The 16,771-nt window shown below is 39.9% G+C and overlaps 1 protein-coding gene across 1 annotated transcript in view; it reads right to left on the minus strand.

Moving 5' to 3' along the window:
- LOC110295303 (transmembrane protease serine 11G) overlaps positions 1–16,519 on the minus strand; it is a 34,189-nt gene extending 17,670 nt beyond the window's left edge. The window contains exon 1 of the mRNA XM_021163820.1: positions 16,422–16,519. Coding sequence (XP_021019479.1) covers positions 16,422–16,429 — 8 coding nt within the window. The 5' untranslated portion in view covers positions 16,430–16,519. The remainder of the gene's footprint in view (positions 1–16,421) is intronic.
- Positions 16,520–16,771: the final 252 nt, after the last annotated feature.

A 16,771-nucleotide genomic window follows, 5' to 3' on the forward strand; every position in this document is an offset into this window, starting at 1 on the left:
TAAAGGGAACTGCAACCCTATAAGTGGAACAACGATATGAACTAACCAGTAGCCTGGAGCTCTTGTCTCTAGCTGCATATGTATCAAAATATGGCCTAGTCGGCCATCACTGCAAAGAGAGGCCCATTGGACTTGCAAACTTTATATGCCCCAGTACAGGGTACCCCAGGGCCAAAAAGGGGGAGTGGGTGGGTAGGGGATTGGGGGGGTGGGTATGAGGGACTTTTGGGATAGCATTGAAAATGTTAACGAGGAAAATACCTAATTAAAAAAATAAAGAAAATGGTTTTTGAAAACATTTCATTTAGAAATAAAATAAAAGAATGTTTATTTCTGAAAAAAAAAAAAGAAATAGAACTCAAAGGAGATGCCTCTGTAATACACAAAGAGAACCTAGAAGAAATCCACTTCCCATGTGTCTGCTGGAGTTGTTTTTTATTTGTTGGTTTGCTTGTTTGGTTGGTTGGTTAGTTGCTAAGTTGGTCTTTTCTATATTTTTATACTTAAGGAAAGCTACTGTGTATAGATAGAACATGTAATTTGTACTGAATATAAGTAACATGAGATTAGGATGAACTCAGTCAAGTAGCAAAACATAAAATTATAATAAATAACAAGTCGTAAAATAAAAATCATCAATATAATGAATAAACATCTAAGTCGAGAACTCAGAACTCTGTTCTGATGAGTATTACATATGGTTATGACACTTAATCCTGTAGTTTTAAAAATAGATGATGTTACTAGGATAAAGTAAAATATAATTAAGGAAACAGAACATCCGCTTAAATAAAAAATATTACAATACTAGTATCAGTGGTTGGGAAATATGCAAATGTTTGAATATGGCTTGAAGTAATTGATTGCTTGGGAAGCTCTGTGGAAACAGGATATTATGATAAAGTTTTTTTCCATCTCAGTGTTGGGGTCTGCAGTGTAAAAAAAAAACCTGAGCAATGATAGAGTTGGGGAGAGATAACACTGACATGCTTTGGTGGCATGATCAAATAGAGAAACTGTACAGGAATATAGTTCTAAATGTTTACCACATTGGCTCTTGTTCTGTAGAAACTATCCTTGAACAATGGGAATTATTTTCCCTGGGATTGATACCTAGTAGTGGAAAGACAAAAAGTGGCGCCAGTTATCTACTGAATACAGGCAGCAATGATCTGAAGGGAACAGAGATGCCTTTACAATACAAAAGAGAACCTAGAAGAGTATCCACTTACCATGTGTTGAATTCTAGGTGAACAACTACACCTGTTTGGAATTGACATTATTGGCAAGCCATGGTGCACGCCTGGCATTGACAAAGTGTCAGGGATCTGAACTCCAAACCTCGTGTCTGCCCAGAGAAAATTGGGTTTTGGTGTCTCAAACAAGAATGAGTTTGTTTTCCTAGCCAGGCAAACTCACTCCAAAATATTTATCCCTTGACTTCCTGTAAAGAATATATGTCTCTTTTGTGACTGGGTTACCTCACTCAGGATGATACTTTCTAGTTACATCCATTTGCCTAAGAATTTCATGCATTCATTGTTTTTAATTGCTGAGTAGTACTCCATTCCTGTACCACATTTTCTGTATTCATTCCTCTGTTGAAGGACATCTGGGTTCTTTCCAGCTTCTGGTTATTATAAATAAGGCTGCTATGAGTATAGTGGAGCATGTGTCCTTGTTATATGTTGGAGAATTTTTTGGGTATATATGCTCAGTGTGGGGCCATGAAAGGTAGCCTATTTTTGTTGAATGAGGCTTGCCCTGGAGACCCAGTAGAAAACTCTACAAGGGACGGAACAGTGAGCCATGTTCCCAGAGACAGTTGTCTGACACCACAGAGCCCCCAACTCCATAATTCTGTGACTATGAGTCATGCAGACAATGTCCCAGGCTTCTGGCATTCTGGCTAGACTCCACCCCCACAGTTACCTAACTATAGCCAGGTATGCTCCTCCCCACAGCTACCTGGCAATGGCAAGATAGTTCAGCCCATTATAAAGGGGCTGCTTGGCCCCTCCTCTCTCTTTAAGCTCTCATCTTTCTTACTCTCATCTCCAGCCCTCCTTCTCTCTCTTCCTTCCCCGCTCTCTCCAGGTGGCCATGGCTGGCCTCTCTCTCTCTTTCTACCTTCTCTCTTTCTCTCTGCCCTTCTACAATAAAGCTCTAAAACCACAGACTGTCTCTGCCCATTAAGGTCTGCTTGAATGATGGGATAGGCTTTCCCATAAAGAGCCGTATCTAACCTCTCGCCTGAAGGCCTTCCGGCGTTCCAGCCATGGACCGGACCAAGGACTCTCACCCACATGGGAACCACCCAGTGCCCCCTCTCTCCATGCCCTCTCCTCCCTTCAGCTCCAGGGATGACTGAGCTGCCCCTGGTGGCCCCATTTTGTTCTCAGCTCTTCCAAGGTGTCCAGTGGGGTGTCCCAGACTAAGAACCTATTATCTCTGGCCTCCGAGAGGCCCAGAGACCTCGGACTGCCCCTTGTCCACCCCCTGCCCAGTTGTGGTTCTGTGGCTTCCCACAGCCAGACACCCACCCGGGGCCACATGGAAAGCATGTGGCAGCTCTCTCGTATTTGCCTGCCCAGAGCACCAGAATTCTGGCAGGATGCAGGTTTTTTCCCACTCCCTTTATTCTCTCATGCCTACTACCCAACATCCCAGTAGTGGTATAGCTGGGTTCTCAGGTAATACTATGTTCAATTTTCTGAGGAACCACCAGACTGATTTCCAGAGTGGTTGTACCAGCTTGCAATCCCATCAACAATGGAGGCGCATTCCTCTTTCTCCACATCCTCACCAGCATCTGCTGTCACCCAAGTTTTTGATCTTAGCCATTGTGAGTGGTGTGAGGTAGAATCTCAGGGATTTTTTGACATGATATGCACTCACCGATAAGTGGGTATTAGCCCAAAAGCTAGGAATGCCCAAGATACAATTCACAAACCACATGAAGCTCAAGAAGAAAGACCAAAGTGTGGATGATGCTTTGGTTCTTCTTAGAAGAGGTAACAAAATAGCCATGGGAGCAAATATGGAGAGAAAGTGTGGAGCAGAGGCTGAAGGAAAGGCCATTCAGTCTACCCCACCTGGGGACCCTTCCCATATACAGTCACCAAACCCAGACAGTATTGTGGATGCCAAGAAGTGCACGCTGACAGGAGGCTGATATGGCTGTCTCCTGAGAGGCTTTGCTAGAGCCTGACAAATACAGAGGCAGATGCTCACAGTCAGCCATTGGACTGAGCACAGGGTCCCCAATGGAGGAGTTAGAGAAAAAGCTGAAGGAGTTGACGGGGTTTGTAAGCCCTTAGAAAGAACAACAATATCAACCAACCAGAACCCCCAGAGCTCCCAGGGACTAAATCACCAACCAAGGAGTATAAATGTCTCCAGCTGCATATGTAGCAGAGGATGACATTGTTGGGCATCAATGAGAGGATAGGTCCTTGGTCCTGTGAAGGCTCAATAGATGCTCCATTGTAGGGAAATTGAGGGTAGGGAGGCGGGAGTGGGTGGGTGAGTGGAGGAACTCCTTCATAGAAGCAGGGAGAGGGAGGTGGGATAGGGGTTTTCTGGGAGGGGGAAAGCGGGAAAGGGGATAACATTTGAAATGTAAATAAAGAAAATATTAAAAAAAAGAATATATGTCTCTTTATTTCAGTTTCATACTAACCTTATTTTAATTTAATTTCAAGGGCTGTACTACACAGGTCAAAGCATGTCCTTCATAGCTACTTGTTAAATGCTTATGTACTAAGAATGTGACATAAATGGAGAGTCATAAATCATTAGCCACTCAAAAGTCAGAATTCTACAGGGAGTGAATTTCTTCATCCTTGGCAGGATGAGACAGAACAGTGAGCACTACCTTTATTATAGGTACAAATCACCTATTTTATTAACAAAAATCATTGTGTGACATTTCCTCTCTTCTTTTTTGGCTTTCCTTCATCCCATAATCCCTCCAATTCAAAGCATCTGAATTTGGTCAGCTTATCCCAGTGAGATGACTAAACAGGTTCATTGTAGTGCAAGAAGATTAATTTAGAGATACCTCTGATGTTAAACACAAGGAAAACCACAAGTGACCTTTTCCTTGTGGTACTATGTCATCATGACCAGTCAGTGACAGAAGCTACCCCTCATCATGTCAGAGTGGAAAACCCTTCACAAAGATTCATAGTATTTGATCACTATCTTAATGTTCCTGCCCCATTTATTTAAACAGGAAGTATCTTGCTTTCTAGACAGTCTGATAGGTAGGTGCTCCTTAAACAAAGCCTCAGCAGATGTTTTTAAAAAGTATCCCTACTATGTTAATATTCATCATGCTTTTCAATGTTACAGTCTTTTATTAAAGTTCATCATCAGATGCCTTTCCTCCAGATGTATCTCCTCCTGTCTAGTCTTTCTCCTGAAGACTATCAAATGCTTTATTTCACAAAAATAGTGTCACTCAGTGAAGTAAGGGGTTTCATTCCTGCATAGTAGTGGCCATCAAATCTGAAAGAATCTAAATGAGGGGCTCAGAATTGTGGTGTCAAATGTAGGTTGCACACTTGATTCTTAGGCAGGTTATCGCCCCAGCCGCCCTTTATGCAATCTTTCAGTTTCTGTGTGTGGAGCTTTCTTCACCTGTAAAATAATTGTGATACTTCCTGTTGGGCTTATCACAAAGATCAACTGAGTGCTCACTGCCAACATAAGAGCTTGTAGAACCTGGCAAGGACCCTGTAGTTTGAGTTATGTTATTACTGCTCTTAACCAGGGCTTTTATTTTTTTCAAAAGCAGGTGAGAAAGCATAATACACAGGAAATTGGCACACAGAAGGATTAAAGTGAACACTTGGGACAGACTGCTAGTAGTAGAGATGTGCTACTAAAGAAGGAAATAAGGAAAATTAAGTCGAGATAAAAGAGCAATCCACAAATCAATCCACAGACCAAGTTGAGTCTTTGAAAACATTAATAAGATTAACACACTGGAAAAGATAGAGGAAGAAAAGCCAAATTAACAAAATTGGAGAAGAAAAGGGTGATGTTACAGTAAACTCCAAAGAAATTTACATCATAAGACAATACTTATGAAAACATTAAAAAGATGAGAAACCTTAAAGGAGTATATGAATTTTCAAATTCATATCGTACACCAAAATTGAAGTCAGAAGATACAAACAACGTGAACAAAGCCATTAAAAACACTGAAATCAAAGCTGTAATAAAAAGTCTCAGCCAGGTAGTGGTGGCGCATGCCTTTAATCCCAGCACTTGGGAGGCAGAGGCAGGCGGACTTCTGAGTTCGAGGCCAGCCTGGTCTACAGAGTGAGTTCCAGGATAGCCAGGGCTGTACAGAGAAACCCTGTCTCGAAAAACCAAACTAAACCAAACCAAACCAAAACAAACAAACAAAAAAACCGAAACAAAACAAAACAAAACAAAACAAAACAGAACAAAACAAAAGTCTCTCTACAAGGAAAGCTAAGCACTAGCGATTCATCCATCCCTGAATTCTGTCACCCATTCATGCACAATCTAGTATCAGTACTTTTCAATTCACTCCATAAGATGGAATAGGAAAAGATACTACCAAGTATAGTCTATGAGGACACTGTGACACTGGTACCAAAACCAGACACACACACACACACACACACAGAGAGAGAGAGAGAGAGAGAGAGAGAGAGAGAGAGAGAGAGAGAGAGAGAGAGAATTAGTTCTCTTAGTTCTCTTCAGGAATGAGGAGATGAGATCTAATCCTGAGTACCCAGCACTAAACAAATCTACACAAACAACAGTAAATGGACTCTGAATGCTGTGTGTGTGTCTGTGTATATCTGTGTGTTTGTATGTGTGTATATGTATGTATGGTTCTCTGTGTGTGTGTGTCTGTTTTTCTCTCTCTGTCTGTCTTTCTTTGTTTGTGTGTGTGAATTTGAAAGAGATTTGCAGTTTATAGTAACTATTGGAGGAGAAGTCATGCAAATGTGGTGTACACAGGTACAGAAACTCAGAAGGGGAAGATGTTTAAAGGCATTATGGTTATGTGCTATTCCAAATATCAGTGAGTTCCAAGGGAAAGAAGTTGATTTTTATAACATTTTACCTCTTTTGTCCAGTTCCACATATCTTACATAACAATGAACAGAAAACAAACACATTTTTCCCCGTATTGTTCCTTCCTCCAGAGCTCACTGGCCTTGTGGGAAGAGGCTGTACATGTAGTGTAAGGAGCCTGAACTGTTTCAGATAGTATTCACTGGCATTTGAATGTGACGTGGACCTTCCCTCAGGTCTGGTGCCTGACTTTATTTATCCATAAAACAGACACGATTTCCACATTGTTCTTGTGAGACAGGATAGATAGGAAGTGCTCACTCAGTGTTAGCAGTTAGGAGGGTTGGTTACAGATACAAAATTAAATGGCTTGAAACATAAACAGTTGATAACAGCTCCCCTCAAAGCAGAGGAGCCACCTCATGCTTGGCTTATCTTAGAGATTCCTGTTAATGAAAGAATCACTAGGCAGATAATTTCTCTACTCTCCCAATACTCACTCTTAACTTTTAGTGGCAAACACCTGCCAGAGGGTAAAAGTGTTGCATCAGCAAAATGTAAGGGTATTTGTGCTTGACTGTAAGCTATCTTAATTATTTGCAACTGCTTCTCTCTGTGTCTGATACATTTACATGATGTATTCAGAGTTTCTTGCTAGGGGTTGTAGTCATAGGACCCTAGAAGAGGTAGAGTGTGGTCCTTTACTCAATATTGCTCCACCCTTCTGAACCATGTTTGCAAAAACAAAGAATGAGGTGAAAGGGTGAAGCACAGTTCATGAAGACAATTAGAAGTTTTCGTTATACAGAATTAAAGTTTAGAAGGACATTTAATATTTTCTGGACCTTGATTCATCCAGCCTCTATGTGAAGATCATAAGGCAAATATGCCTATGCACCTATTTCAACTAAAGCTCCAAATAGAATAGTAATAATAATTCAGGAGACTAAATTTCATATCCTTTATTTACATTTTTCTTTATGATTCTAATGTTGAGGTACCATACCAATGACAAAGGAGGTAAATTAGAAAAATAGAACTTGAGAATAAGTTTTTACAAGAAATAATTTGACTATCTTTACAAGATCTGTTAGGTCTTGAAGAACCACGAAACGTATAAATGCAGTACATGACTATAGCTAAGAGAACCTGTGTTAGGTGAGCATGCCATGACAACCAAGGCTGTGGTGTGGAGCTGCTCAGGAAACACTGTGAGAGATGCATACCTGGACTACAATAACAGTAGGGACACTTTCTATTAGGAACAGGCCCCTTGGATACTCAAAAGCAGAATGACTAAATAAGCGAGCTAAGTAAGGATATTATTTCACATACAAACAGAACACAACACACTATTCTATTGGATCTGTTCTCAAATAACTAACTAGGAATCCAATGTTAAAAAGCAGAGAGTGAAAATGGGGTGGAAGACTACAAGGAAGAATCTAGAACGATAGGAATCAACTATTCTTATTTCCATTTAACCAAGTTTGGCTGTCAATAGGGAGGAGGGACCAAGTCACCTAGGTATGTAGATTTGATGGAGTATTGTTTTTTCTTCTGTGGATGAGATAATTTAATCCTCAGCTTTGAATATTAATTGTTGAAGCTATTCAATAGGTATCCTGAAGTTGAGAGGAATTTAAGTGTATTTGAATAATTAGATAATTAGGCTATAGAGTATAGATAATTAGGCTCACTCATATAAAAGTTTCATATTAGTAGAAAATGGTGATGTATTGACATTTTGATATAGTTTAAAATAGTAGATTGGGGGACTTAAAATTGTAGATGTATTCTTGAGAATGAATAATGCTTCTGGATTTGAAGGTTTTTGCTATGTGGAAGTTGAATGACCTGCTCTGATTGATCAATCACTTTACCTCTCTCAATTAGGGCAGTAGTTCTCAACCTTCCTGACTCTACCCTTTAATGCAGTTGCTTATGTTGCAGTGACTTGCATCCATAAATTATTTTGTTGCTATTTCACAACTGTCATTTTTGCTACTGCTATGAATGATAATGTAAACATCTGATATGCAGGATGTCTGATGTGAGATGCCCAAGGAGTTCACAGCCCATAGGTTGAGAACTGTTGAATTAGTACAACATGAGAGCAGAGAATGAGAATCGGAAACGGATGGAAACTGAAGAATCTGGCAGACTTATTGTGGATACAGACAAAAAGGAAGTACAGATGCCAGGATGCATTATAAGCATGGATGATTAGGGACATCCTCCACATTTGTAAGGAAGTCTGTGCAGAGTAAGGTTGCTGTTGCTTGCTTTAGAGTGTAGGCATGACAGATGGGGAAAGATGAGAGGCAAGAGAATGTAGAGTTGAAACTGTCATTAAGGAACTTGGAGTGGGGTCTAGAGAGATGGCCCAGAGGTTAAGAGAACCTGTTGCTCTTGCAAAAAAAACCAGGATTTGGTTCCTAGTACTCACATGACAGCTCACAAGCATCTGTAACTCCAGGTGCAGGGGTTCTGACACCCTTTTCTGGCTTCCATACCACTGCATGCATGAGGCGAGCATAGGTGAATTTGGGTAAACCACTCATACACTTAAAATTAAAATATTCAAGAGTTTGCAATGACACAGGTTTGTAATCCTATAAGGTAAGCTAAGGTAGGAACTTGCCACAAGTTCAAGGCCTGTCTGTGCTACAGATTGAGGGCTTGTGTTTAAGAAGGAGGATGAGGCAGAGGAAAATGAATAAATGAATAAGCAAAAAAGTTTGAGTGGTCAGAGTGGCATATACCTTTAATCCCAGCACTGAGGTAGCAGAAGCAGGTGAGTTCACTGGTAGCTTGAGTCACAGACCAAGATTTATCTTTAAAAAAAAAAAAAGATCCTAAGGATTAGAAGAGGAAGATCAGTGTATATCTGTGTGAGAATTCAAATTTGCACGTAATTTCGTGTGGCAGATAAAACAAATAAAGGATTAAATATTAGAGCCAGGAGAGGCCCTAGGTCCTGTGAAGGTTCTATGCCCCAGTATAGGAGAATGACAGGACTGGGAATGGGAGTGGGTGGGTTGGGAAGAAGGTGGAGGGGGGAGGGAATAGGGGATTTTCGGAGGTGAAACTAGGAAAGGGGATAACATTTGAAATGTAAATGAAGAAAATATCTAATAAAAATTTCTTAAAAAGAAAAGAAAAGAGAAAATCTTTAAAAAAATTACAGCCAGTTGCTGTGCATGCTTAAAATCATACCACCAAGGAGACAGAAGGAGGAAGATTGCAACCCATGACCTGCCTGGGCTAAATAGTGAGTTCTGGGCCAGTCTGGAACCTGAGATCCTCCACCTTAGAAAAAGGCAAAAACAGTATAAGAACAGATGAATTAACAACAACAAAGAGCAGCTCTGACGCTCTGATGCACCAGAACAAGACTATGAGAGTAATAGGGTTAGAAGTTCAGCCTTGTGATTCATCGTGAGTGACTCTCAGCCATGACAAATCCGGGGTGTTCACAGGAATGATCTTTGAGAAGAAAAATATGCTGGGTGAGAAGATCAAGGAAATGGGTGGTGAGGACATCAATCCTCCACTTCAAGGTATGTGTGCTCAAGTGAGTGCAGGACTTGGGGAAGAAAAGGAAGTAAGCACAAGCTTGTGCTTGGATCAGAACTTCAGCCTGGAGTCCATAATGACAACCATGATGGAGGGAGGAAGGTCACTGTACAAAGGTGTAAACCCCAGATGACAGTTTTCGGGGGTCAGAAGAGTCATGGTGAAGGGTGGCAATGGAAAAAAGACAAAACTCTTTCTCTTTTAACTTTTACTTTTTTACTTCAATTTTTAAATTCACTTTACATGCCAATCACAGCCCCCTCCCTCCTCTCTTCCCAGTTCCACCCTTACAAATCCCTCCCTCAAAGACTAAATTCTTAGTTGTGGGATGTCTGGAGATTTAGAAGTCCTTATTTGAAGGCCATGGGTTATACGAAGAACTCGTTCAGCTATTCAGGAAACTATATGGAACTGAGTACAGAAATGTGGAGGAAGGGTATAGAGCAGTTTGTTTATCGTGAGATGGCATTTCAGGAACAACAAAATGATGAGGAAATACATGTATCTTTTGGAAATTATTTGAATGTGTGTGAAACTTAAGCAGAGATATATTTTCAAATTTATTTTTAATTATATTCTTATTGTTTGAGAATTGCATACTTGCATATAATGTGCTTGATCAAATCTAACCCTCATTTCTTCCCCTCCAATTCCTCCAAAGCATTTTACCTTCTCAACATCATGTGCTGGGCTTGTAAACTCAAGAATCCACTTAGTGTTTCCTGGATATTCATGGGTATAGAAGCATCTACTGGTACCTGGGTAGCCTCTTAGCAACTACATGCCCAAAGAAACATGACTCCCTCCTTCAGCCAGTTATGAGCGAATTCCTCAGATAAGAGTGGAACTTCATGAGCTCTTCCCTTGTCCATATGAGGATTCTGAGCACTTGCTCTTGTGTGTGTCTTGAGAATGCAGTCACAGCTGCTACGAGTTCACATGTTTAATGGCCTAGTCTCCGTAGCAGACATTCCCAACAGTGGCTCTTACAGTCTTCTGCCCCATCTTCCTTGATGATCCCTGAGCTTTAGTGAGGGGGATGTGATATAGATGCCCCGTTTAGAGCTCTATTTATTATTAGAGGTGCTAATGTTTATGGCACATAAAAGTACAATGCTGACTTCAAAGTACATCATTGTTCTTTAGTAGAATGGTTTTATACTACAGATTGTAATGTCCTATAGAAATACAGAATGCTAGTGCAGCTCTCAGTTCTCAGCTCTCGTCAAGTGAGCTGATCTTTACAGTGGATGACAGCTAACTCAGTGGCTCATGATTGTCACAATCACAGAGTAAATGGTTGTGAAGTTCTCAGTAAGACATCTGTAGCACTCCCTTACCCTAATGTTCAGGGAACATAAAGAAGGAGGGAGAAATATCCTAAGAGCCATAGTTAAGAGAGGACAGCTACAGTACACTGTCTTCTTGACCTGATTGGGTCATCACAGTCATTATTTCACAAAAGCTGTTTTAACTGCACAAGACATACACTAGCTAAAGCCAATCAATATCTCATCATGGATAAGGGAGGAGCTAATGAGGCCTTACTCTTATCTGAAGAATTATTGACAATTGATAGCAGCTGGGGACAGAAGGATTCAGTTTCTTCAGGAGTGTGGCCCCTAGTAGCTTGGGCATGATCCATTGGATGGCACTATGCTGTATACATGTGGGCTGTACTAATTGGACTCAGAGAGTGATAGAAAAAGTAAAAAAAAAAAGAGAAAATGAAGATGAGAGAAGGATGTGGTGGAGAGTTTGGGATGAGGAAGGGAGAAGAATGAGAGATGTGTGTGATCAAAATACATTGTAGGCATGTATGGAATTCTCAACTAACAAACTATTTTAACCTAACCACTAGTACATATATTTACATCTTAAGTGTTACTTAAATATAAGTTGAATCTCAAATGACGAATGGCCGAGTAGCACCTAAAGAAATGCTCATCATCCTTAATCATCAGAGAAATGCAAATCAAAACGAACCTGAGATTCCACCTTACACCACTCAGAATGGCTAAGATCAATAACTCAGGTGACAGCAGATGCTGCTGAGGATGCGGGGGGAGGCAGGGAAGGAACACTCCTCCATTGCTGGTAGGATTACAAGCTGGTACCACCACTCTGGAAATCAGTTTGGTGGTTGAATCAGAAAATTGGAAGTAGTTCTACCTGAGGACCCAGTTATACCACTCCTGGGCATATACCCAAAAGGTGTTCCAACATTTAACAAGGACACATGCTCCACTATGTTCATAGCAGCCTTATTTATAATAGCCAGAATCTGGAAAGAACCCTGATGTTCCTCAACAGAAGAATGGATACAGAAAATGCGGTATATTTACACAATAGAGTACTACATAGCTATTAAAAACAATGAATTTATGAAATTCTTAGGCAAATGGATGGATCTGGAGGATATCATCCTGAGTGAGGTAACCCAATCACAAAAGAACACACATAGTATCTACTCACTGATAAGTGGATATTAGCCCAAAAGCTAGGAATAACCAAGGTGCAATTCACAAACCACATGAAGCTCAAGAAGGAAGACCAAAGTGTGGATGATGCTTCTGTCCTTCTTGGAAGAGGTAACAAAATAGTCATGGGAATAAATACGGAGACAAAGTGTGGAGCAGAAACTGGAGGAGAGGCTATCCAGAGACTGCCCCACCTGGGGATCCATCCCATATACAATCACCAAACTCAGACACTATTGTGGATGCCAACAAGTGCATGCTGACAGGAGCCTGCTATATCTGTCTCCTAAGAGACTCTGCCAGTGCCTGACAAATACAGAGACAGATGCTCACAGCTAACCATTGAACTGAGCACAGGGTCCCCAGTGGAGGAGTTAGAGAAAGGACTGAAGGAACTGAAGGGGTTTGCAACCCCATAGGAAGAACAACAATATCAACCACCCAGATCTGGCAGAGCTCCCAGGGACTAAACCACTAACGAAGGAGTACACATGGAGGGACCCATGGCTCCAGCAACAGAGGTAGCAGAGGATGGCATTGCCAGGCATCAATGAGAGGAGAGACTCTTGGTCATGTGGAGACTTAGTGCCCCAGCATAGGGGGATGCTAGAGCGGTGAGGTAGGAGTGGGTGGGTGGGTTGGGAAGCACCTTCATAGAAGCAGGGGGAGGGCATGGCACGTTTGAGGAGGAGATACTGGGAAGGGAGACAACATTTGAAATGTAATAAATAAAATAACCAAAATAAAATAGAAAAATATGAGTATATGTTTATGTGTGGGTGTGTGTGGGGTGTGTGTGTGTGTGTGTTTGTGTGTATACACTGTGTAAGTACATGTTTTAGGAAAGCTCAGATTTATGCATTTGAGAAGTACTAACTACCCTTACTCAGCTTGGGTACTAGTGCTCTTTTGCTTCTATCCTAGTACTTTACTGGCAACCCTAAACTTCTGATCAAGGCTCTATCCCAGAAACAAGGCACACTCTTCCTTTTATCAGATTTAATCCCCATGGCAATGTTACAGCCGTTAGACTTCATATTCCCCATGTGTATGTTTCCATTGGCAAACTAATTTTCTTTATTCCTTCCTTCCTTCCTTCCTTCCTTCCTTCCTTCCTTCCTTCCTTCCTTTCTTCCTTCCTTTCTTTCTTTCTTTCTTTCTTTCTTTCTTTCTTTCTTTCTTTCTTTCTTTCTTTCTTCCTTCCTTCCTTCCTTCCTTCTTTCTTTTATTTTTTTTTCAGTACTAGGGATGAAATTTCATATGCTAGGCAAGCACTTAGCCCCGTGCATTTAAAAAGGGGTTTCAGACCCTGTCTCACTGAGTTCTTTAGGCAAGGTTGCACTCTTTATTCTTCTACCTCATCCCCTAAGTTGGTAGGATTATAGGCCTGAGCCATTAGACCCAGTGACGAAGCTTTTTTCTTTGATTGCCTGTTATTATAAAAGGCATAACAGTACATATAGGAGAAACAGTCTACTGATAGGTGTTTCCACAATAAACAAAATTCTAGTATTTATGTTGGGAGACCGAGGATTATAAAATCACTCAGAACCTTATTCTTAAAATGAGAAGATTTAGATTATTTGTTTGTTTGTTTGTTTGGTTGGTTGGTTGGTTGGTTGGTTTTTATAGTGGGGCAGGGAGAGGGTCAAAGCATGCCAGAGCATGTATGTGGAGGTCAGAGCATGTATGTGGAGGTCAGAGCATGTATGTGGAGGTCAGAGCACAACTTCCAGAAGTCAGCTCCTTCTTCCGTCATGGGTGCTGGGGATCGAAATCATCCTGAAGTTTTATTTTGTAGTTGTTTCTTTTGATGAGAAAGAAAAGATTTTAAATTAAATAAAAAACAAATACATTTGTACTTCTTTTTAGATCATAATAAGTATAGAGTGGCTAACTAGAAAAAAATATTTCTAGATTAAAAAAAGTCAGAAATGTAATGAAATCCATTTTGAGTGAAGTTGAGAAGACCAGAAGTTGACAAGTGGTTAGCTAGAAATGTGTTGGTCTTAAATGAATTAGAAAAACATTTAAAGGGCTCTACTAACACATTAAGTGATAAGCATTGTGGTTTATAACAGTATGTACAAAACACAAGGTGTATTTTCTTCACTTCACTCAAAAGCGCTGAAAAAAAAAATTAAGAATGTTGTTGTGTTTTCCAAAGACACCATCAGTAGAAGGAATAGAGAGAGCTTCTTAATACCTCATTTCCTTCCTTATGACACTTACCCCTCGTCTCCCTTTGAGCCAAAAAGCTAAGGAAAGCCAGACCCAATAATGCCAACCTGTTGTGAACTTTTGGATCTAGAGTTGGAAATCTTGAAAATGTGTAAATGGAGGATTGCAGGAATGTGGAAGTTTAGATGATTTCCTGGTGGACTGCACACCAGGTACTTTCCCAGGGCTTTTATTGACTCTGTTTTTCTGGTTTCTTTCTTTTTTGTCACCGTCACTTGTCGCTTTACTACTCTAAGGGATTTCCTTTGCCTTTAACCAACTGTAATATAGAGTTCATGTTTCACCCAAGCCTTAACAGAAATTTAAATTGTATGTCCCCAATGCTGCTAATACTTCCTGGCATATAACAGACCATAAATGAATGCCAGATAGTGAAAAGGAAAATTGATTGGTTTTAGTTTACATATTTATTTTTTATTTTTAATATGTGTGTGTGTATGTATGTGTGTATGGTGTATGCGCACATGTATGTATACATGTGTATCTACATATGTAGATGAGAAAAGATGGCATCACTGTCTTTCACATTCAACCTTGTTCTTGGGAGGCAGTGTCTTCATCTGAACCCAGACTCATGTTTTTGGTGCAGAGCAAGATGCATAAAACCTTGTATCCCTGCTGTCACTGCTGGTGTAACAGGTACACGTGGACCAGACCCACACTTTATGTGGGCTCTAGGATCTGTACACTAGTTCTCATGTACACATAGCAAGTACATGAGATATATCTCTGACTTGAAACTGAATTTTGTTATAGGTGTGCCACTGACAACTTTTGTATGTGTTCAAAATCATTTAAATACAAATAAAACCATTTATCATAATATTTACTATTTCCACAAATACAACCAATTTCATTTTGCTTATTCTGGTTTATTTTTTAAATATACTAAACCTTAATTTGTGGCTGCAAGGTGATCAGGTGGAGAGAGAACTCATCTTAATAACTACAAAGAATTAATTTTGTTAGAAGTTTCCTGGTCTAGAAAACTACTTAAATTTAGTTGAATGTCACATAACAATATCCATTTTTTACTGTCAAAAAAGACAGAGCAATTCTTATCAGACATTAGACAAGACATTTGTAATTCCTTCATCCTGAATAACTTGTGATAATTTACCTCAGTACAGATGAAAAATTAATATTTGATGATGGCAAGTATGTCAAAATGCAGAGGAGATCAGAAAAAGGGTAGGAAATAAAATGTTTACCATTTCCTTACTATGGATTTCTATATTTATATTAATAAAACACTCCTCACTTCTCATATATTTACATAAATTGTGCTTGTATGGTCTTTTGTTTTCTTATTTTTGAAAACCAAAACATTTGTCATTTTCTAATTGAGCAGCTTTTTGCATTGTTTTTAATTTCAAAAGTTATTGTTGCATAGAATATAATAGGTGGCTAATTAATAACATTTTTTAGAAAGGTAAAAAGGAGATGCGGGAGGAATCTCCAGTGAGGGAGGATGGTAGGACCCAGGAGATGGAGAAGAGAAGACAGTACAAAGATGTAGGAATAAAAACAAGGGTATTAAGTGCTTTTTTTCATATTTTTGAGTTTCAGTCATGTTTATCAACTTCAGAATGGAGGCCTACGCATATGGTTTCCATATAACATTTCCTTGAACATTTCCTTTCGAATGAATCGACTTAGTGCATCATTTAGAATGAGCCCAGTAAATATCTTTTAAACTCTTAGGTGGAGTTACCTTCCTCATTCCATTCCAGTCCCTGAGCTTACCAGTGCTTCTTGGGCTCTCCATCTTACTGCAAGATGCTCATTGTTATCTAAATTCTCATATTAAACTTTTAAACTATATTAGACATACTTCTCATATTCAACATTAAATGTGATTCAGTCCAACATTAAAAATCTCAACTGCTAATTAAGTCAAGAATATGACCTTTTGAAGTAGACTTCTTATTCTCACTATGTCTTCTCACCAACAGAAATAGAGAAAATTAGACAGCCAACTTAGCATAATTTTTAACGTCTATTTAGAAACACAAACGTGAAATGAACCCTTCAGAGGTGAAATAAAGCCGAACTTACTGATACATCGCCGCCGTGGGGAAGGTGAGCTTCTCCACCTCCACGCTGCTCTGTGTGTGATCCCTGTCAAATGAGTAGCATCCTGGATATTCTTGCAGATGTGTGGGCTGGCTAAAGTTAAGAACTCTTAAAGATTTAAAAGAAACTTGTTTAACAAGTTGGAACCGGTAAATGTTAACCAAGAGTATGGTTTGAGGTACGGAAAAGAATCACTTGATAAAGTCTTTGTTACAGGAAATAAGCATTTCCTGGTTCAGGCTAATTGAGAAACAATGTCAAGTTCCAAGGGTAAGCAACTCCCTTGACTCGTGGGGAAGCTTTTTGTTAATCTTTCAAGAGACAGCCTTTCT

Source organism: Mus caroli, chromosome 5 (genome assembly GCF_900094665.2).
Source record: "Mus caroli chromosome 5, CAROLI_EIJ_v1.1, whole genome shotgun sequence".
Taxonomy (NCBI): domain Eukaryota; kingdom Metazoa; phylum Chordata; class Mammalia; order Rodentia; family Muridae; genus Mus; species Mus caroli.